This window comes from Melopsittacus undulatus, chromosome 6 (assembly GCF_012275295.1).
Source record: "Melopsittacus undulatus isolate bMelUnd1 chromosome 6, bMelUnd1.mat.Z, whole genome shotgun sequence".
Lineage (NCBI taxonomy): Eukaryota > Metazoa > Chordata > Aves > Psittaciformes > Psittaculidae > Melopsittacus > Melopsittacus undulatus.
In genome coordinates, this window is record NC_047532.1 from 19,467,679 (window position 1) to 19,490,541 (window position 22,863).

A 22,863-nucleotide genomic window follows, 5' to 3' on the forward strand; every position below is an offset into this window, starting at 1 on the left:
TGCTTAGTGCCTGGCAAGCTGGAACATCGGAAACTTCTCAGAAAAATATGGAGGGAAAGACTGGGCTTCTCCTTGAACTGGGGAGCTGAGCAGAGAACCCACTGCTGTAGTTACCCAGACTGTCTGTGGAAAACACAAGACCTGATCCAGGTCCCAAGTCCCAAGCCAGTGTCTTGTCCATGAAATCCTCTAGCAGTGTTTATTCTGTTAAGGAAATGTAGAGGAAAGCTGTCCTAACAGGAGGGAAAACTGGAAACCTGTTTTTGCAAACCCATTCTGACAGCTGGCATTTCATTTTTTCCAGCAACTGGGTGTGAGGATCAGGAAAAGAATAGTGGAGTTCCTGAAAAAAGAGAGAATTGAACCTGCTTACAGGATCATGTAACAGGCTCATTAGATATCCCGGTGGATACCTTTGTTTTATACCTGTCATTTTTAATTACTTTCTTGCTTTACTTTGTGTTTGTCTTGTAGGTGCTGTCTTCAGGGCAGTGTCATTTGTCATAATGCCATAATAGAGAAGGGTGCAGACATCAAAGACTGTTTGATTGGAAGTGATCAGAGGCTGGAGACCAAAGGTAAGCAATAGAGCTGTATTTACAGTGCATTTGTCATCATTTTCAGAAGTTCTTCCTTGAGGCTTCACTCCTGCTTCTTCATGAAGTGCCACTAAACAGTGGCAGTTCTCGAGTGTAGTGTCCTGTCATACTGGGATTTGCTTTTCATGGAAAGTACAGCTTCTGGGCATAAGAATAGTTGAGAGACTTGCTCCTCTGAAGTTGGCAGAAAAGGTCTGTTGTTGTTGTTGTTATAAAGAAAGATTGGGTGCTAAGAGTCTTTTCCCAGAGACCACAATTAGATCAGCCTTGAGTTGTCCTCAGCAGAAGGAGCCGTTACTTGGACTAGTAATCTTCGTCAGTCAAATTACTGATCACACAGACATCCTTCTCTGTAGATGCTACCAGCCCACAATGCCAGCTTGCTCCTATTCACCTTGCTCCAAGCAAGAGCTCGAAATGGAATATACTAGGAGCTGCTGTGCTCACTACTAAATGCAAGGGCAGCTGTGTTCAGATCTGCTTTACTGCTATGAAATGCTGTTTTGGGACTTCAGAGAGATTACAACTACGTGGCCCTCATTTGGGCAAATTTAAGCCATCCGCTCGAAGTGTGTGTGGGGAGGGCTCGGTGGTAACCGCCTGAGTGGAACTGTTGATTTCCTGCCCTAAGAGATAATGGGCAGGAAATGGCTGTCTCAGTGACTGCATCCCAAGCAGAGGGCTTTTAATGAATATTTATTGTTGGGGTTTGGCAGATCCCCACTCTAGGGTGTGGACTGAGGACAAAAGTGAGTTCCTTTTCAGGCTTCATGTGAAGTTATTTACTCAGATCAGGATTTGTTTGCTTGCTTTGTCTTTATGGGTGGATTCCCAGTTGTAAGTGTTGTGGTACAGAGCATTTAATGTAGTATAGAGTAGCCTACTGTCAGTTATGCATGTGAGAAATTTTCCTTTAAATTGAAATTGAAAGTAAAAAAGACTCTTGAAAACAATATATTGATTTTGCAGTTGCACATCTCTGATGCTGTAGGAAACACCCAGTGAGTGTTCTGTGCACTGTGGTCTTGGTTCCTGTATGCCAGAGTCTTTGCCTACTCATGGCTTTGCCCATCACATCGGTCTAAATCAGTGGCCTTTGCAGTGGTCATTGCCCCCCTGTCACTGAAGATTTGCACTATTTATGATGCCTGGACATAGAATCTTAGAATCAAAGGCCTTTAAGATCAGTGAGGCCAACCATTAACCTCCTACTGCCACACCACCAAGTCCAGCACTAAACCATGTCCCTAAGCACGCCACATCTGCATGAATCACTAGGAGAGCTGAATCAGTTCATGTTTGGTTGTTAACCTGCAGCGTGAACTGTGAGGAGATGAAGTGTAGCTTTAGCTAGTATTTTAGGAAATAGGAATATGTATGATTTCTTTAGTAGATGATATCAGACAGAAATATTACCCTTTGACCTTCCTCATGTCAGTAGTCTCTTCCAGGGTGCAGATCCTAGTCTGGTTGATTTTAGAATGGAAATCATTCGTTCTTCTTGATTGCCTGAATATATTTCAGGGTCTGCAGATGTATTTACAGGGAGAGTAACAGAGCTATAACCTGTGGTTCATTTGCCTATTTTTGTAGTCTACTGCCTGCTCACCTCTCCAAAGCTTAAACCCACTTCTTAATGAGTCTGTGGGCGCTCTAGTTAAACTGTTCAGAAACCTATGATTGACGTTAGCAAAGACACACTCAGGTAGATCATGAATACACCATTATGCTGAGCAAGAAAAAGTAATAAAGGCTCAGTTCATTTCCCTGCCTCAGTTTCCTAACCATGCTGGAATTTCTTTGGGCTGGGGGTCAGGTTCTCCTCGGTGGTCTGGGATCTGTCTGCGGAGTTCATGACTTACTTCCTGAACTGTGGAGTCTTTCCAGCCCAGCATGTCTCTTCTGACCTTGGCTGGTCCTGTAGTAAACTGGGCCCTCTCTTTTTCGCTGTGAAAGCATGCCATGACTTCCTTTCCCCTGCCCAAGACTTCCTGTATCTTGTGCCAAGCTTTTGGTGTGGCCCTGTAAGTCTGTTTCCATATTCCTCCTTTCATCAAGACCTTGACTGTGTTGTTCTGTTTGGTAGCTTTTCCTTCTTCAAACTCGAGCTTCCATGGCCAGGTTAGGGAAAAAAACCTCTTTTTCTTGGGTTGGAGCCACCTTTTGTTGCAAGCTGATCACACTTGAGCAGACGTAAGCGGTAGCAGCTGGCTGCTGACCCTAGCCTGGGAGTTACATGCTAGAAACCTCCTCAGCAAAGCTGCATACACCTTCCCAGAAACATGAAAAAAATAGAAATACAGCAGTCCCTTATTCCAGAGCATCAGCCAGGATTCATCAAAGGTAGAAATATCCCTGAATCATCCTACACAGCCCCAGGCAAATCCCACAGTTGACTTTGCTGCAGAACTGGCTGTGTGCTCCCTGCTCTGCTGTATGAGTCCTGGCCACACTGCTCGGGGTACAGGAGCTCTTTGAGCCAGTGTTGCTCTGACCTCCTTTCGTAAAATGAACTCCAGTCCCATGCAAGGAGGATGGCAGGAGAACAGCTACCACAAATGATACGCAAACGTAACTCAAACCAGCTCTCGTCCTTTTCCTTCTGTGGAAGAATATGGGCATATTTAGGGTGGTCCAAATGGTACAGCTGGGAGTAATGGGATTGAATTAAACACAATTTAGGTTAGCTATCTGGAACGTTTTCCTAACGATGTGGTCTGGTAGGCTGTGGGATAATCTCCCTGGGGACATGGTGGGAGACCTCATCACTTAATAATGGGGCTTGGCAAAGCTCTGGACACCTAACTAGAGGGAACACTCCAACACTGGTTACTGGGGTAGATCAGACGCAGCTTAGTATTTTCAACCTGAAAAGAAAGTTAGAGACACAGGAGGGGGCAGGTAACGGTCAGCCGTGATGTCCCAGTCTCACATCAACTTAAGCCCCATCACAGCACTGGCCAGAGATGGTACTTTTAAGTGCCACCGTTAAAGTCAAGGTATGAAGTTTTATTAAACTTCTGGATTTGCAAGCCGTGCCTCCTGAGAGTCATACTATTCTCTTCCTACTGCTTTTATTACCATGCTTAGGAAGCATCCACTTTCCTTTCCCTTTGATACTTTAAGGAATTTGCCAGCAGAGAATTAACAGATGGGCTCTGTGAAGCTACCTCACGCAGGTAGCAGTTTGAAAAACAGTTTGATATCTAAGAAAAAGGAGGTAATTATTAAAGGAGTAGGAAATGGCAGGCAGCAGTTCTGGAAGAACTTAACTGCACAGAGCATTCAGTCAGTATTTTGAAGACAGTTATTAGAATCATGCTCCAGCCTTTTTGATGAACCTATTTTAAAAGAGGAGCTCAAAAGTAGGTCTAAAGGGAGGGAGTGCTGGTGATGGGCCAGTCGAGGAATCAGATGAGCCCTAGAGTCAGTAAGTACAGTTCCCAAAGGAGTCTCTAGGCCAGATTCAGCATGGAGTACATTATACATCTGGTATAGGTTATCCAGGAAGAGGCATACACAGTAAAGGGCCTAACCTTTCTTCAAAGCAACACCAGGAACAGAGATGGTAAAGACACACGCATAGGCTAGAACTAGCAAAATTGACATAAAACTCACAGTGTTATCTCTCACCCTCATCTCTGTTGTTCTTGGGGCAGGGATGTTTTATGTGCATTGGGAATTATGGAGCCAGTGTTATTTAAGGACAGCTTGAGTCATTGCACATCACAAAAGTGCATTACAGGAGTGTTGTTGCCACAAAGAGTATGCTCAGAAAGGGAAAAAATACCAGCATTTAGGATGCTGATGTAATCTTAGTTTGGTATCCTGGTGCATACTTAGTAGCAGCATTACCTCTGTGGTCAGGCTGTAGATGAGAACTTCAGTGTGCTTGTTCCTGTGCAGTTTTTATGCCACCATATATTTTTATTTTCCTTGATGCTTTGACACAGTCAACATCCAGAATTAGTGCTTGCTGATTGCGGGGCTTTCCATGTTCCTCATTTTCCTGTCTTGTTTCGGTTTGCGTTGGAAACCTTAATTACTGCACACTATACAAGAGACAAGATCTTTCCTTTCTAAAGCTTTTCTGCAACATTTGTCATCTTAATGCTTCACAACTGTTAACAGCTTCACGTTTTACCTCTTCAGTTTGAACATGGTTGGTTTTTTCTCTGTTTTACAGAGACCTGAGAGGCAGATTCCAATCATGTACCCATTCATTTGGACTGGCCAACTTTAGTGCTGAAGTTGCAATGTTACATATGGCATTTCCTAGCTATTACAGACTTTACATTCTAGCCTTCGCATTTTCTTTGTGAGTGCTGGGAGGGAAGGTTCAGTCCACTGAAAAAAGAAACAAGAAAAGTTTTGTTATGCAGGATTGGCGCTTGCACGGACCATTAGCAGTGTCAGAAACTTGAACTCCACTGTACTGCTTTCTGCTGCTTCAGCTGATGGGAACTGATAGTAATGGATCATCTTCATTAAAAGGAGCTGGATCTGCAGTGGGACAGAGAAACCCTTTGCAGTAGGTTTCACAGATGCCCATGGGCATCGGCAGCCCTCAGATCCACTCCTGCTACTGGGAGGAGAAGGCTGTAGTTACTGCAGACTTTACTGCTCCTGTTCCCAGCATTTGCATTGAGCCCCAACTACATCTCTTATGTCCTACATGATCCTGACTTCACAGGTCCCTGCTCTGTCATTGTCCCAGGACCAGAGTCATTCCATTCCTAGGCTTCTCTTTGGTTTTTCCTCTCGTCTTTCTCCCACAGAGAGTTCTGGTTTTCCCTCTTACTTGGTTATTCCCAGATATCCACCTGACTCCTCCTCTGGTCTGACCATAGCTGCTGTTTCCAGTCCCCTTGCCTAACAGTCCCATGCTCCATTTCCCATCTGTCACTCGCTCCCTGACTGTTTTTGAGTCAGACTGCATCCCACTGTGTACCGCTGTCGTGCCCAGGCAGGATTGTTCAGGGTGCAGGAGGGAAGCAGTTCTGTGCACTGCACTGGTCCATAGAGCAGGGATAAAAGTGTGGGGGAAGCCCTGCCTTCCTCCTGCACTTCCATGGTTGAGAGTGCTCACTGCAGACAGTCCCTGGAGCTTTCAGCTGCCCTCCTGAGAACACGTGCAAACTGAGATTTTTTTTTTTCTTTTTCCAGTGGCTTATCACATAGCCAAAACTCTGTGGTTTCTCACAAGAACAGAAAAAGGCACATATCCAGTAAGGACTGGCTCCCATTTCCAATCATTTTCCAAGTCCTGTTCCAAGCTTGGAGTCGTAGGACTTCTCAATGAAACAGAGTAAGATTTGTTTTATTTCAATGAGGGCCAAAGAGCACATTTTTCTCTAATGTCATCCTCTGAAGGCAGGTACAGTTTATGAAACCTCTACATATGAATAGGTGACTGCTTGTGACGATGCTTCACCCCAGCCAAGATTTAGCAGGATAGAGACAGGAAGTAACTGAGGGACTTGCTGGTGCTCTGCATTCAAGTAGGGGTGAGCATCTGCTCTTGCAAGATGCTGAGTACCTCCTGGTGAAGTCTTCAGGAACTGAAAACACTTAGCACTACACAAGGTCGGGATCAGAAAGCATGCTGCAGCACAGATGGGAGTTAAGAAAGCTCATGAAGAACAGACCCAGACTAAACAGTGCACACATGTATACTGTGCACTGGGATGCAAGATGAGCTGGAGATGATGTAGGAATGGTGTAAATTTATAGCAAAATTGATTTGCTCCCTAAAGCAGTTTAACTACCAAGTGTCAGTGACAAAGATACTGTTGGCAGTTAAAACAGGCATCTCTTAAGTATTTGTCATTTCTGTCTCAGTGACCATGCAGGGTCTACATTTCTAACTGATCCTATAAGCCTCTTTTCCAAGTTGTATAAAAATGGTTTATGAGTTCTGGCCTTAGCAGTGGCATTAAACTTCCTTATAATATCCATCCAGCAGCCCTTCATCTTCCCCTGTGCCACTGGGGACTGTCACACTTGTGCACACTGTCATTCCTGGCCAGGGAAGTTCAGGCTTCCTGAGTGAGCGGGTTAAACGAGCTGCCACATTCGCAGCATGTCCATTGTGGAGTCTACCCATAAGGCAGCAGTTCGTAACCTTGTGGAAATATTTTTACATGCTCCACGCAGAGAAAATAACCACTTGTGCTCTGCTAGAGCCCAGCCACATGAAAGAGCCAGGAAGAACACCCCAAAGGACGCTGAGAAAGGAACGGACCTCTGCTTGCATCTAGCACAGCAGGCAGCAGTATCCAGGCAAATACGGCATCTTTGCCATCTTGGCAGGAAGTGTGGACAGGCTTTCAGACTGGCATTTCTGAGATCCCTGCTTACATTTGCTGTGAGGTGGTGATAGTCCATGGGAGCACATTGGTCAGTACAATCCAGTCCCTTTCTTTAGCACTTGGCTAGGACTCTGTACCAGTACTCCAAGTGTGTCCCCCCTCCCTGAGAAGCTTGCTATCAGGCACATCCCAAGCTCATGGTCTCCCACATCCTTTACTAACCTTTCTCATAGATCCCTGACCAATCATTTTCCCATCCACCTTTAATTTCCCATACACCTTTCACTCCCCATCCATCTGCTCCAAGCCACAGTATATTCATCTCTCTTCAGGCACTGAATACAGTGTTGCCTCTTTTAACTGCCAAGACACATCTATTCCCCAGGCAGGTTTGGGGACAAAGGGGTTAATACTAGTTGAACTGTGAGAAAAGCCTTGGCTGAACCAGGTGAGCACTGGCACTGTGCACTGGATGATTCCTGGGATGAGGTCTCTTCTGCCCACCTGTTCCATGGGCTGGAGACCCAGCTATGGGCCAGAACTGATCTACGTGAAGCTTCCACCAGCTCCATTCCCAGTGTCCTTGGGGTGAGTTGCTCATCCCACCCCTGGGAGCAGCAGGGGCACCCAGCTCACTGGCAGCATCACTCCAGAAACCCTCAGGCACAGAGACATGGCACTTCGGACAAATCTGTGAGGCACTGACAGCCTTTAGGGCTACAGCATGGTCACCCCTGCTCTCCAGTGATCTTGTAAGTACAGCTAGCTGTGGAGTGAGCAGGCCTCGACTGGAAAGCCCCACTGCTCTGTAAACACAAACAAATCAGCCCCCATCACCTGCTTCCCTTCTTTATCTCTACATGTAATTTAAAACACCCTCCAGCCTCCCAAAGTCAAGCTTCAGCTGCTTCCCATCCCCTTAAGCCCCTTTAGTTCCTTTCCCCCCACTCCCAACCTGGCTGCTTTTCCAGGGCCAACCATCGCTGCAGAGACAAGTTGCTCTTCTCTCCCACTCTCTGATCCTTTCTGTCCTGGGTGAATGTGGTAGGAACCACCCACAGCGTGTTTTCGTGCATGCATTTCTGCAGCCTCCCCTCCCCCCTGCCTCGTTTTTTAAGTTAAACTATCTCTTGCTTTAAAGAGAGCAAATACACAGCAGTGGCTTTCATCACTGCTGTATAATAGAGCAGTAATTCTGTGCCAGGGACTGTTTTCTATTTTATTTTAAAGGGTTTATAAAACAGTGTATGTAATTGAGTGAGTAAACTGAACGTTTTCTGGAGCCCCTGAGGGCTGGAACTTCGTGGTGGTCCTGGGCCTAGGCCCTAAACCTTTTTTTTCCCCCTCTCTCTCCTTTTCCCCCCCCTCCCTTTCCCCTCCTCCTTTACAACCCAGCGTTGCCACCAGCAGCAGCAGCAGCAATCTGTCTGGGGCTAATTGAGCAAACAACAAGGAGATGCTTTCACATGGCTTTTAAAGGAATGCTCCGGCATCCCCTTTCTGCGAGCAGCTTGGCAGGAACCTGCCAGGAAGGCTGGGGAGCGGGGGTCCCCGGCTGCTAGTGGGGTTTGTGCTGGCCTGTGTGCAGTCATTTCCGCCCCTCTGTTTATTTGCATTACAATTTGGTTTTAGCCAAGCACCAAAAGCTGCACGCTGCTCCCCAGCTCGCCTTGTGCGTATGTTTTTAAGGGGCTAGTGTACAGTATGTGTAAACAAATGTCTTCCAAAGCAGGAACGCATCTCTAACGAGTGACAGGTTTTTGATTCAGACTCAGTAAAATCCCCGTGGACGCTGGGTTCAAGAGCCCAGGCTGGCTTCAGGCTGGGCTGCATCAGCAAGTTGAAGCAAAGTGCTAATCAGGAAGGTTGAATGTGTTGATCAGCTCTGGATTCGCTTAGCACCAGATGCTCCCAATCTGAGAAGATCTAGTTGAACATGATTTAAGGTTGCGGACTCCAACTCTAAGGCTTTCTGAAAGTCCTTTCTCTAATCCCACTTCTTTCTCTGTGGGCTGAATGCATCTGTAACCCTGCCAGTGTCAGATAAAAGGCAGCCTGGTAAGAAATCCCTAATGGGGAGCTAGGGAAGGAGAAGGGAGCTGAACAGCTAAGCATGTGAGGTACTTTTCCCTCCTCCCCCAGAGTTTCAGGCAGAGTTTCTGCATGAACTGAGCTTGCTGGTACCAGCCAGAGCCACTGGCAACTGGCAGCCACGGCTGATAATGAAACGCTATCTGCAGCTCGGCTCTCTGGCACACACAGTGGAGTCTGAATTCCCTTCCCTCCACAAGGAGGGCTTTGGGAAGGGAAGAGGGAAGCAGGGTGAATCCTTATCTGCCTATCGCATCCCCTCAGGGTTCGGAATCAGGCTTTGTTTCTAGCAAAACCATTCCTCTTTATCACTTAAACACTTTCTCGAAGATTTAAGGCAGGCACATTCATGTGTTTTCTTTTAGCCTGTGCTGGGAGAAATGAGTTTGGTGATTTCATGATAGTCTCTGAAGTAGCAGTGACATACCAGGCAGGCTGTGTGTGCCCACTCTGGGAAATCTGGCCAACATGGATCGAAACAAGCAAAGGGATGAAAATGAGGGAATGCATGCTTTGATTTCCTATGTGCCTTTAAACTCACTGCTGCCTCAGTTTCCCCATCTGTTAAATAGGAGTGATCTTATTTGCCTACTCCCAAGTAGTCTTTTGGACTCATCAGGTGTAAAGTGCAAGATACAAGTCAGCTGCAAGCATGTCGGTGCACAATACAAACAGATGGTACCACCTCTGCCACGAAGACGTGACAGGCCCCATTCCAGCTCTGAGTGTTTAGGACAGCGCAGGATGCTGTCTGAAATGAAGCAAGAAGTTCCTCATTAAAAAGTGTTGCTACAGATAACCTATATATAGACCCATAAATTGACATGGCTCTTTATAAGCCTAGATGAAGGCATGTTTAATCTGCAGAGGCATAACGTAATTACTCTCACTGGATGGTAGCCAGGGTCTTATTCACATCATAGAAATCAACATGATAGGTAGTCTGCTTGGAGGAGGTTCAGGAATGGAGTCACAGGAGTTGCTACAGGGCCTGTTTGAGATATATTGGGAAAGTTGTTGGGGGTGAGGAATGTTATAGCAAGAAGTGCTGCAGGTTGGATTTGAGGTACCTTGGCAAAGCTGTGTGGGGTCTAGGACGGGAGCAGAGAGGTGCTGAAGGCTGGACTTGGGGCTGTTGGCAGAGCTGTGCTACAGAGGTTGTGTGGTGCTACCTACATCACGCTTGCACCTGGCACTTGTACAGTCAGTCCCTCATTTTCCTGAGCACTGCATCCACCTCTGCTCATCCTGCCCAAAGTGCTGGAGATAGGGCTTCACGTTCCAACTTCAGGATGATAGCATGAAGCTCCAGCATTCATTGTCATTTGTCATTGAATACACTGAGCAAAAAACTGAATGACTCAAACTGATGCTGAAGATGAGAAGCAGCTCCTTGATCCCACTATTCTTGCCTTTAGGAAGGGTCTCTATAAGGAGGTCGTGCAGCTAACCCAGGTTGAGGAGACAGCAGGATCCATATGTTCATAAGATTGGAGTTGTATTGGGAAATTACCTTGCCACAGTCCAATATTCCTTGCAGTTTGTAGAGCAGTTTTTGATCAAACCCTTTCTGGAGCACTGGTTTGCACAGTGAAAAGGTAATGCCTTGAATTTTAAACCAAGAGAAGCATCGTGTTGGCCCAGCCATCTTGGGGATTGCCAGGAATTTCTTCATTTAGCCAAAGGTGGCATGTTTGTTGTTTTGCAGCAGTCTTACAAAATCCACTCCCCTGAGGGGAGGAGTTTTAGGTGGGTAAATAAAACACAACCAGTTCTTTCCATCATCCTTGGCTATCCATCCCCACTGCTGTGCAAAGATGTGGGGGACAGCACAGCCTCCATTAGTGTATCCCAGCACCTCAAGCCTTGAGCTTTATCCCAGGCTCCAGAGCCAATTGTTATTCCTAATGTGCAGAAGGGGAGATGCAGAGCCTGAGGGCATGGGTCAAACCACCTGAGCTCCACCTGAATAGGTGTCCAGCTCCCAGAGAGCAATTTAGATTTACCACCTCCCCCCATGGTGCCCTGAGGACACCCACTTGGAGCACACCAGCTTTGTGTCATGCTCTGAGGCCACAGGCTTGGGGGGGGGGGGGGGGTTAGGCACTGGGCTTTCAGTTACGTGTTTTTATTATTTTGGCTTCAAATCCCTTATTTGCAGTCCTTCCCTGACAAGCTGCTTTTGCATTTTAAAGGGAAGGCTCTTTCAGTAGTGCAGTAACAGTGCTGGGGCAGGGACTGGCACATGAATGTGTCCGCTGGGGCTGTGCAGAGCTCCTGGGAACAGGCAAAGGAGTGACCTTGTGGAACTGGCCCCTCCAACATATTTGTTCCACAAGGAGTCCGATGAGGGCTGTCCACTGTTCCCCTCAGAGGTGATAACAGTGCTCAGAGACCTTGCTTCACACAGATGCTTTTGCAGAGGCTCCATCCAGAGCCTAAGCCAGGAGGGAGAAGTCAGATTTAAATTACAAAATAAATGAAAGTTCTTTCCTTTCAGATGCCAGGTTGAGATCTCAGGGATTGCTGAGAGGATCTCACCCTGCTTCCGTGATGGCCCCAGGTGCTCAGCAGCCCCTTTCCTCCCCAGATTCTGCAGTCTGAGGGCACACAGTGCTCTTCAGGGCCCGGTACATCACTGATCCCTAGTTTTATGTCACATCTCCACATCGGATGTGGAGGGTTCTTCAGCTCAACTAAGGATTACACCTGTCAGCAGCAGCTGTGACTTCCGTAGGGGCTCTCTTGTTTAGTAGTGACACATACATGTGAAAACTCATTAGGGAAACCTCCTGATGTTTAGTCAGTTGTTTAGGCTCTTGCCATGTGTGTGGGATTGACGCTGGAGTCCACAGAAAGGCAGTGAATCCGTGTTTGAGCTCCCCAGAATCTGCTTTTCTCATTTGTTTTATAGTTGCAGATTTGCAAACTGCGAGGTCTGAAGCACTGTGGCAAACTCAATTCCTCTTCTTTTCCTCCCTCTCTCTCTCTTTTCAGCCAAACATGTTAATGAAGTCATTGTGGGCACCGAACAGCTGATGGAGATATAACCGGAGTAGGTTTTAAAGATGATTTTATGGAAGCCAGCAGCAGAACCAGATGTTCAAGCATCGTAAGATCATCCGAACACATCAGTACTGGCACGGTTTACCCTGTCATTGCTCCTTTCCTGTGCAGCTTTATATTTATGTCTTAATAAAGCAGTATTTGCAGAGCGGTGTGTCCGCCAGCCCTTCCCCCCTCATTGGGATGCACGCGGGTTTGTGCCGGGTAATATCGGTTCCTGTGCCCGCCGAACGCACTGTACTTTTCCAGCAGAAGGGACCACACAGACTGTGCCCACTCCAAAGAATGACTTAGCCGCCCTCCCTGCGATGTAAACCATGTCCCTGCAGCCCTGCACCACCATCCCTGAGCCTGGGAGAGACCGCTCGGGATGCGGCTGGTGCATCTCATCAACGCAGCAGGCGGGCAGCGGAACACAGCCGTAATGAGGTGGCTCTGCCAGCCTCCTCCTCCTTCTCTCTCTCGTGATGCTGCCCCATAGCACAGATGGGTTTAAGCTGCGCCTCTCCTCTGCTGTACTGCAGTTGAGGAGTTTGGCACCCATTTTCATCAGGGCTGATTTTGGGCTGTTGCTTTGAAATCCTGTCCAAGAGCAAGTATGTGAGAGGGATGGAGGAGCGTGGAGGGGAAGTGGGGCTAAACCCTGGGTGCTCTGCCTTATTTTGATGGTTCTTCCACTTGTCAGTCTGCCGTTCCTAATCCCAGGCAATAGATTCTCTCCCCACATCTAGATGATCTGTGGATGACTCTACCTACGTCTGTGCGATGAGTCGAGCGTGCTAATGTGAAACGCATAGCCTTGTGGTCAGGGGTTGTGCCAGGATTGTAAAGCACCTGGATGGGATTGAAACACAAGCTGTTCTTTAACGTTTATAAATTGGACACAAGTTCCTACCTAAAAGCTGTTTATTAGAATCTGGTAGGATTCAACGGGACATTTATCTGCCCCTGGCAGTTTGACATCCAGAGGTGCTTACAGCAGCTGGCTGGGATGGTATTTCATTAACTGAAGTGATAAATTTTAGATGTGTGCTTCGTGGGCACCAGCGTCCCCTGAGGAAAATTACCTTTTCCTAGCTAATTTGACAGGAGAGGGATTATAATCCAGACATTCCCTGAATTTCATAAACAAAATCCCTTCTCTAAGGGACTGGATTGGAATGGAAAGTGTGGGTAAGGATGAGCTTCGAGGCCTTTGACAAGCTGCAGGAAGAAGAAACGTGCTACAGTTCAGCTCCAGCTTCGTGCTAGAGGTTTTTTGCCTCACGTATGTGTGCAAACATGTTCCTAAGGTATGGAGCCTTTTTCATCCAAGGATCGCAGAGGCTTTACAAAGGTTAATTAAAGAGAGTTCTTGTCTCCGTGTGCGGCAAGGAGCGAGGCATCCATTTTGGGTGTGTAGAAACAGAAGCAGAGGGGAGCGTAATTACCTGGCTTTGCATTTAGCCAGAAAGCTGTGGCAATGCCCAGAGAGGTCCGCAGGGACTTCGACTTAAACACAAAGCCTTCTCCCTTTCTGTTTTTAGGATACGTTTTAGCTTCTGAAAAGTCCACATCCCCTTACTTAACAGCTACAGCTTTACCTCCTTGTGCCTTAATTATATGTTAAAGTCTCAGTCCTTTTGTTTAGCTAATTTAAGAAGAGGGTGGGGGGCTCTTTACTGTGTCGGTTAGAATTGAGCATTAATTTAGTGTTCTCTGACACTTGAAAACCTGGCTGGGATTTGAGGCGTTTTCTTTTCCTTTTTGCCTTTTACGACCTGCAGGTGTTTGGGGTGAGATAAAAGTAGATCCCAAAGTGAGATTTCACAGCACAAATTATCAAAGTGAAGATTCACTCTTGATGCATTCGACGTGTGTGGCAGTAATTATGAAAAATAGTTCGGGATAATAGGGCCTTCAGGAATCCCAAGGCGGGCACTGGGAGGTTAACCCTTCCTCATCTAACCTGGTCTCCACACCGCTGTCATCATCAGGTGAGCAGATGATGGGTTGAGTCAGGCAACTTCAGTGATAAATGTTACTGTCTTCAAGAGAACTGGGGAGGTGACTGAGGAAATGAAGTTCTGTTCCCAGTTATGGATGTGACTGTTGGTCCTGTGTCCTACAGACCTTCAGGAAGGTGTTGCTGGCTGCACTGCTCATCAGCTTTGGAGAATGGGTCACCTCTCAGATAGCAAGTAAGTCTCCTTGCTGTGCTGCTCTATCACGCCTATGCAGCAGACTGTCACAGCCCGTGCCCATCACAGTGCTGTTAACACCAAGGTTGTTCCTTATAGACAGTGTTTCTCTGAGATGAAACTTCCCAGCTCTGTAGGTGCTGGTGCTTTTGGACAGGCTTTTCCTGAGCGCTTCCTTGGCAGATGTACAACTGGGGTTGATGTGAGAAGGTTCTTGCAGTGGCATGCCACTTGCTGCATCTGTCCATGGTAAAGCAAATGCCCAGTGAGGTCCCCAGCCAGCAGCACCTGGGTGTCACTGGGCAGTGCCCTGGGCAGCAGGTTGGTGTGGGTGCTAAAGCCCAGCAGCAGTGGGTACACACACTGCACCCTACTCCTTCTTGTGGGTCTTGCACCACTATTAACACCATGATGGAGGCACCTGAAGCTTTGTCCCTTGCCTGGCTCCTGTGAGAAGTAACACCTGCAACAGCTCTGCAGCAATGTCCTTCCCAAGATGTGCATTGTCCTTCTTGTGGGTCAGGGAAATTCCATGCTGGGTATAGAATGGATTGAGAGGAGCCCTCAGGAGGCCTTGGGGGTATTTGTCAATGAGAAGCTCAACATGTGCACTTGCAGAAAGCCAGCCTTCTCCTGGGCTGCGTCACAAGGAGCATGAGCAGCAGGTCAAGGGATGGGATTCTCCCTATCTACTCCACACTCATGAGACCCCACCTGGAGTCCTGCATTCAGCTCTGGAGCCCCAAAACAAGAGGGATGTGAACTTGTTAGACTGGGTCCAGAGGAGGCCATAAAGATGCTCCAAGGGCTGGAGCACCTCTGCCATGGAGAATGGCTGAGAGCTGGGTTTGTTCAGCCTGGAGAAGAGAAGGCTTTGGGGAGACTTTAGAGCAGCTTCCAGAGTCACAGAGGGCACTACAAGAAACCTGGGGAGGGACTTGTACAGGGCTATGTAGTGACAGGACATGGGGAAATGGTTTTGAGCTGACAGAGGAGAGATTTAGATAGGTAATAGCAAAAAATGATTCACTCTGAGGGTGGTTACAGAAACAGGGTGCCCTGAGAAGCTGTGGCTTCCCCATCCCTGGCAGTGTTCAAGGCCAGGCTGGACAGGACTTGGAGCAACCTGGTCTAGTGGACTGGGTGTACCTGGCCATGGCAGGGGTTGGAACTGGATGAGCTGTAATGTCCCTTCCAACCCAAACCATTCTGTGATTCTGTATTTGCAACTAAACCCATTTGCAAGGCACCAGACTTGTGAAAAGCATTTGTTGGATGGTTACAGATGCCAGAGCCATGGACCTCCTCCCTCAGTCATTCATGTTTGCTTTTGTAGATGATAGGTGTGATCTTCCAGGAAGCAGCAGCAAATCTGATCCCTTCTGCAGTCACACCAAAGTGGATGGCTCCCATCTTTCCGGCAGCCTTGGAGCAGAGCCACATGAGGGGGATGCGAGCAGCCAGTCATTCCATGGGACAGTGGGCTGCCCACCTCAGTGGTGTTCAGATGGACACAAAAACTTTGCACCAGGCTTTGATCTCACTTTTGGGACACTTGTTTGGTTTGTGGGCAGGAAGGAGAGAGGAGCATCAGGCTGAGTACTTGTATGGCCTCAGGTCCACAGGTCTGGCTCCCCCATCACTTATCAAGTTGATACTGTGTGTGCAGCCCTAGGAGCAGGACTCTCCTGAACCTCTTGGAGCTGGGCATCATGAGGACTCACTAGTCTTTTACTGCTTCCAGTCTCCAAGGTTTATCCTGCAGAGCCATGTTGCTTCTTCTGGCTTCCTTGCTGGCTTCTGCACCCTGCTTTTCTTCCTCTGGCTGCCTGGAAAGAGTGGCCATCCCCATGCCCTGCCCATCCTTTGGACTTTGCTCATGGGACCTTCTTGTCCCAGGAGACCAGAACTTTCCTTACAAACCCTACAGGTCTAGGGAACAGCAGTGTTCTCGGGAGGTGTTTTGCTGCCTCCACGCTGTCCCAAATCTGCGGTGAGAGCCAGTGGCCGCTCTGGTCCCTGCCCTGGTGTCGTGCCATGGGATGGGTTAGATCAAGCCCCAGCTGAGGCTCACTGAGAGCACATTGTGCATGGTACCACTGGTCCTGGGACATCACAGTGGCCATCAGTGCCACCCTCCTGTCACCCTGCCCATTCCTGTGGCCTCTGGTCACCTCTTTTAAAGCACTGAAGACTGCAGCAGGCAACTGGAGCTGTGTCCCTTGGCGTTGCAGTCTGCCTGCCATGCCCCATCCCAGCCTCCCTGGTGCCATGGGGGCATGCAGGGCACAGAGCCCTTCTCACTGAGCAACCAATGTGGGGACATGGAGATTCCTTTGCAGGGTCCAGCACCCGGCAAACCCCCCCAGCACCTCTGCAGCCTCACTCACTCCCAGCCGGGCAGCTGATTCCTGGATCCTGTCGGATTTCACTCCATCTCCCGGGAGCCAAGGTCCACAGCCGTGCCTGTGCCTCCCAGACGGGCCGGCAGACGAGAACTTCCTTCCAGGCCCTATAGACAGACATTTTATATACGTTAAAATACGTATGTATATAAATATGGAAAGCAAGAGCTTGGGAGAGCTTGAGTCTAAATAAACTTGTATGTTTAAGGCTTTTAAAATGCTAATGCTGAATTTCAGGGGAGGGGGGAACACAAGGGGATTGTTGGACTGAGCACCAGGACAGCTGATGAGCTTGGATCGGTGCCTTTACAATTCAAGGAAAAATGGGATAGTTTTGGGAAGGAAAAAGGGATTTTCTTGTTTTTGTTTTTAGTAGAAAATAAAAGAAGCTGCCTTCTTATTTGCCTCCCTCCCCCAGCGCCGGAGCAGTGAGCGACTGGTGCTGTATGCATAAGCTATTCCTTTGTGCAACATCTAAATGGTTAATTGTGTTTGAGGAAGATGTACGGGCGAATGGAGGGACCACCCAGCAAGAGACAGACAAGAAAGAGCGATCTCTGAAATGTTTAACCAGAGAGAGAGCAAAGTTGTTTAAAAATATTTAATTTACAACATTCCACACTGCTGATTATAAATTGGCCATCCAAAAACACTGCTGCGTGCGGGGAGGGATCCGGGCAGCATGAAACAGATTCTTGTGATTGTTTTTCCTATCTTCCTCCCTCTTTTCCCTGGGGAGTTTAACCCCGCAGCGGGATGTGGGTCACCCAAAGGCAGTGATGGACCGACCAAAGTCCCTCGGGACCATGGTTTCTGGTGAACACCTGCACACAGGGCTGGGGTGCAGCAGCCTGACAGTGCTGGAGAGCTGGAAGGGATGGTGGGGAATGACCGACTGGTGATGCCAGCGGCAGTGATGGGTGCATTTGAGATGCCCTGCAGTCCCTTCCCTCTTTCACCCCAGCACTGAGATTCTCCCAGAGCATCCAGTCATGTTTCCAAGCAAGGAAGCTGGGAATCCTCCAGTGGTGGGTTGGGAGACTCAGGAAGCCAAACCTGGCCAGGCTGCATTGCCCGTGAGAGGTCCCTCACCATGTCTTTGGGTTGGTGACGCTCAGCCACATTGTCCAGCCATTCCCAGTGGCTCCGGGAAGGAGCTGGAACCTGGGTCCTCGCAGGGTCATTGAGCAACAGCAGCGTCTCCCCCCGCATGGGCCTTTCTGCAAAGAGGGTGTTTGGTGCCAGATGCTGGGAAGAAGGGATTTGGCCGTGCTCTGCTCACTGATCCACAGTTGGCTTCGATGAACCCAACCGCCCCAGCTCTGCTTCCTTCATGCAAGGGGCTGGAGCTGCTCTGCAAGGAGGGATGGTTCCCTCTGAGTGGTGGCCAGGCCATTCCTCCATCACTTTGGGATCTGCTTCCACAATGGTCTCCTTTCTAACCTTCATAGCCCCTGTTCCCAACATGGTGAGGAAGGTCTGGGAGAGCAGGCTCCTGGGCTCCTTACTGTGCTGCTCCAGACCAAGCAGGCAAAGGATGCACATAGTGAGGGTCAGTCCCTTCTTACCCAGCCAACACCAACCGTTATGGACGTTACCCAGGGGCTTGGAGAGCCACCATGCCCAGAGGGTACTGGGGAAGAGGGGAGATGCACAAACCCTTGGCTGGTGATCCCATGCTGCAGAGGGGATCTGAGAGAAGCCATGATCCAAAAGCAGTGCTGCTCTTGCCGCAGATCTTTCCTTGATCCTTGCAGATCCAGCCTCGGAGAGCGAAAGTCCAGGTCTTTCACACTCTTGCAGCCCCATAGCCCTGGCCATGCCGCCAGCCCCCTCGGAGCCCTGCGGAGCCCCAGCCAGCAGGAAGGACAAGGATCTGCCTGCTCCCACTATCCCCTCCAGCAAGAAGGGGCACAGGGAGGGCTGCAGGGCTGTTTGCCACACGTTTCCTACCCCCTAATCACTGCGGAAGCCTCACGGGCCACCTGGGCGCTGCCTCGCATGCAGCGGAGCCCTGTGTCAGCCCGAGGAGCCGGGCTGGGTTTGGCTGCTTGCCCCCGTGGCGAGCTCGGCTCTCGGTGGCTGAACCGCTCCGGGCCCTGCCAGCCCCAGCCGGTGCCGGCAGCGAGAGCGGAGACAAAAGAGCTTGTGTCCTGCTGCCAGCAGCCGGCCCCGCCGCGCGGCCGCCCGCCCAATTAAACCGTGCCCGCTTCCCATGCGGCCCCTGCACCACGCACCCCGGGGACCCCCGCTCTGCGCGGCCGCCTCCCTGCGTGCAGGTACCCGGCTCCACTGGTACCCGTGAGGGCATCTCCCATGGCCCGTGCTGGGAGGGTTCACCCCATCCCCGAGTTTCCAGGCTCACAGCACCCAGCAGGTAGTGGGGTGCTGAGCATCCCTCCCCATTCCGGCTCCCCACAAGGGCTGGGTCGGGATGAGACCTGTCAGCAACAGCCGCTGCAGCAGCGGGAGCATCCCCATGCCCCGTCCCGACCCGCAGGGCCGGTGTCACATCCACTTAGCCGGCTCCGAAAATCCCTCGCTCCGACACCTTGTTAAATACCCACCAGGGGTCACAGTTCCTGGGTTTCTTTTTCCTGCTTTTCCTTTACCCCGCTGAGACGTTTCGGTTGGCAGGAGCTCCCCCCCCCCCCCTCCCCCCCCCCCCCCCCCCCCGCTATTAGGTATCTTTCGGGGAACAAGAAACCTAGATCACTTACAAATTAATTTGGAGTTAAACCTACAGAAAATGAGAAACATGCTGCTTTGCAGGAGAGAGCGGTTGGCCAGCGATCAAGACAAATACATCCAAACCGCTCCATGCAGCGGTCGGGAATGGGGGGCTGCGCGCTCAAGGTAGTCGTCGGCTGCATCCGGGTGCGTTTTTAATGGGGCCACGGCCTTTCCTCCCAATTAAAACCGGAGCAAACGAACAAAAGGGACAACCTGCTCCCTGAAGCACGGAGGGGATGCAGGGAAGGAGGAGGTGTGAGGGGTAGTGATGCAGGATAGGGGTCAGTGTATCAGTGCACCCCAGTATCTTTGTTGATGGTATGGGAACTGGCTGCAGGCACCACTTTGCCCCATGGCATATGGATGCTTTTGCATCCATCGCCATATCCCCAGGGCCACAGCAGCTTGGAGCAAGGCTGTTTCCCAAGGGGACACAGTGCGATGTAGGGGACCCCAAGCCCCCTGACAGCCCAGGCGCTCCTGGAGGGTCTTGGATATGGGTCTGGCCACCACTGTGCATTGTGTCTGCGCAGGGAGGGGGCCATGTGGGGGATGCCGGAGCGGCGGAAGAGCAGTGATAAGATAAAAGGTCTGCTTTCCCATGCCGAGGAGCCGGGGGGTTGGATGCGGGGCGAGCGCCGAGGCCACCCAGGTTTCAAGCACTCGGCCTCGGCGCCTGACCCCGGCACATTCAGAGAGCACTTCCTAAATTTGTCTCCTGTGTTCCTGACTCACAAGCAATTTCCTCACCCATAAAACGGCGTCAGCATGAAAGGACTGGCCGGGACACCAATTACTTGTCACCGTTTTACCACCCCGCTGCTCACCGGTTCGTAGCCCCCGGCGGTGCTGGGACAGGGTCTGATCCCTCCCCGTGGAGCCCTTCTGCCCTGCTCATCCAGGGGGATGAGGCAGTCGGGGTCCCCTTTGCCATAGGGGTGGTACCATTCGGCACAGGGGTACCCAGTGCCTGGCACCTGGTGATGCACCCAGGATGAACCTGAAGGGATCTCCCAGCCCAACCTGCATCAGGGAGACATCGACCATCCCCAGGCCCTTCAGCCCCATGCTGGTGGTGTCCCCGTGCTGGCTCTGTCCCCATGGTATTCAAGATGCTCCTATTTGGCTGTAAGACTCCATCATCACCACCACGGTGCTGATTCACAGCCAGTGGCACAGACTCACGCTGGCACAAGGCATTGGCATCCAGGCGCCTCCATGCCCTGCCTTGTCCCCCTCCCTGTGCCTCCGTGCTACCTCATATGTCTTTCCCCAGTCCCCAGGGCTGGCACATCCACAACTGCTCCCATGCCCAGGGGATGCAGATGGGGACAGGCTGGTGCAGAGGGGCAGGGAGTTGCGGGAAGGGTCTGAGCACAGCCAGAACGCCTTGGAAGCTGTCACCGGCTCCGGGGAATGGGGATGCTCTGGGCAGCTGTGGCTGCAGCCCGACCTTCCCCAGCAGCAGCAGCAGCAGTTGCCCACCCTCCCCGCAGCAAATCGCTCCCGGCTTCGTGCCGGCAGCGGGCGAGGTTTGCCCAGGGCCTGGCGAGCGCCACGGCGGCTGCTAAACGGGTTTTATGGTGGGATTTAGGGACTTTTCTGCCGGGTAATTGATTTGCCCTGGCAGTAAAAGATCAAGGCAGGGGCTCAGACGGTGGCTCCCGGCATCTGCCCACCGGGCGGGCCAGGGAGCGGGCAGCTGAGGGCATAGCTGGGGCCAGCGGTCCCCAATGCCTCTATGTATGGTGTGGGGTGCCACGGCCCCGCAGTGATGGGGTGAGCCCTACGGTCCCGTCCAGGATCCCCCTTGCAGCCCCCTCCCTCCCCGCATCCTCGAATCCCCCTCCCCAACCCCACCACAAAACAGCCCCCAAAGGAGACAAAAGGGGCTGTTTGGGGACCTGCCACCTGCTAGTCCCCATCCTACAATACCGCAGTAAAGAGGCACCAAACAAAGGCCTTAAAATCCTAAAGGGGCCCATTCATTAGGGTGACAAAGGGGGAAAGAACTACATTATCATAATTAATCCCGGTGCTGGCGGTGGGTGGCAGGGCTCTCTGTCTTCCAAGGTGGTGTGGGGACGGCCGGTGTCACCACGTCCACATGCTATTGTGCGCTGTGGCCTTGCGGAGCTTAGGCGGGTTTTAAGCTCTGTAAACACTGCGGGACCCCCCCACTGCTACCGGCGATGTTGTCCTGCTCCCCGGCCCCTCCCCAGGCCTGTCTGTTTGCCTGCTGGCTGCAGACCCCCCCAAAATCCGAGGGATGGAATGGGATGGGTCCACCCGTGTTCCTCGGTGCACCTGCTAGTACTGCTGGGGCTGGGGAAGAGCCTGGACCCCTGGGTCCCACTGGTGATGCTGGGACAGGGGCTAGCTGGCCATGTCCCCTGTGCTGTGTTCCCAGGTGGGATGTGGCAGGGACCCTACTCCTTTCCCAGGGCTTTCCCTGCCCTTGGAGATGGGGATTTGTCCCTTTCCTGCTATCTCAGTCCTATCTGGGGGGACCAGGTGGACTCTGACTTGAAGACCAGCCTCTATCCTCTCTTTTCAGCCTCCTGCTGTTGGGGAGGTGCAGGGAAACTGAGGCACAGTGCAGCACAGGGTTGCATGTGGGGTTTTATGGGATATGTTAATACCCCCCCGTAATCCCTTCTGCTAGATGCTGCCCTTCTCTATCCCTAGAAACACAGCATCCCTTTGGGATACAGAATCTCTTGGGACACACCAGTGCTGGCTGGGAGAAACAGTGGGGCACGATGGATGCATGATACCACCCATACATCCGGGGGGCCCTCTTGGCACCCCCGTCTCTGCGGTCACCCCTGTGGGGTCCCAGCACTGGGCGCAGCACAGCCCGAGGGTCCCCGGGAGCCCGCTGCCGGCTCAGGGCCGCAGCCGGGCGGGCTCTGCCGGTGTTTGGGAGAGCACCATCTGGTTTCCAACTAACAAACGCCCGGCGCTGGCTCCCGGCAGAGGAGTTGCTGCTGCGGCGGCGGCTGTTTACAGCGTGCCGAGGCTCTGGCACGTCCCTGCCAAGTCCCCTCCGCTTTCCCCGCTGGCCGCAGGGCTCCGGGGCTGCATGGCGGCCCCGCACAGCCCAGCTCCACAGCCCGGAGGGTGCCGCTGCCTGCCGGGGCCCTTGTCCTGGGCTGCCCTTCCCCGAGGAGCGCCCGCTGCGGCCTGGATCCTGCCCGCGGGGATTTTCCCATCCTCTGCACTCGACGGGGTGGGACGCCCGCAGTGGGGACGGGGTGGACGCGCAGACAGCGCCATTCCCGCTCCGGGTGCTCAGCGGGTGCCGTGCCCTGGCTCCCGCCGCATCCCATCGGCTCGCCCTGGCATCTCCCCATGGCAGGGACAAGGGATGGCACCGTGTGGCCCCCGTGTGGGGCAAAGCCCCTGGCTCCCGCTTCGCACCCTCGGCTCTCGCAGCCACCGGGGCCACAGAGACACTGCGCCGGGTGGGGGCTGC

The 22,863-nt window shown here is 51.3% G+C and overlaps 1 protein-coding gene across 1 annotated transcript in view; it reads left to right on the forward strand.

Annotated features, from left to right (window-relative positions):
• The window catches only part of EIF2B3 (eukaryotic translation initiation factor 2B subunit gamma), a 99,533-nt gene extending 87,318 nt beyond the window's left edge, over window positions 1–12,215 (forward strand). Inside the window, exons 11-12 of the mRNA XM_005151082.4 lie at window positions 475–578; window positions 11,999–12,215. Of these exons, the coding sequence (XP_005151139.2) occupies window positions 475–578; window positions 11,999–12,051 (157 nt within the window). The 3' untranslated portion in view covers window positions 12,052–12,215. The remainder of the gene's footprint in view (window positions 1–474; window positions 579–11,998) is intronic.
• The last annotated feature ends 10,648 nt before the right edge of the window (window positions 12,216–22,863 follow it).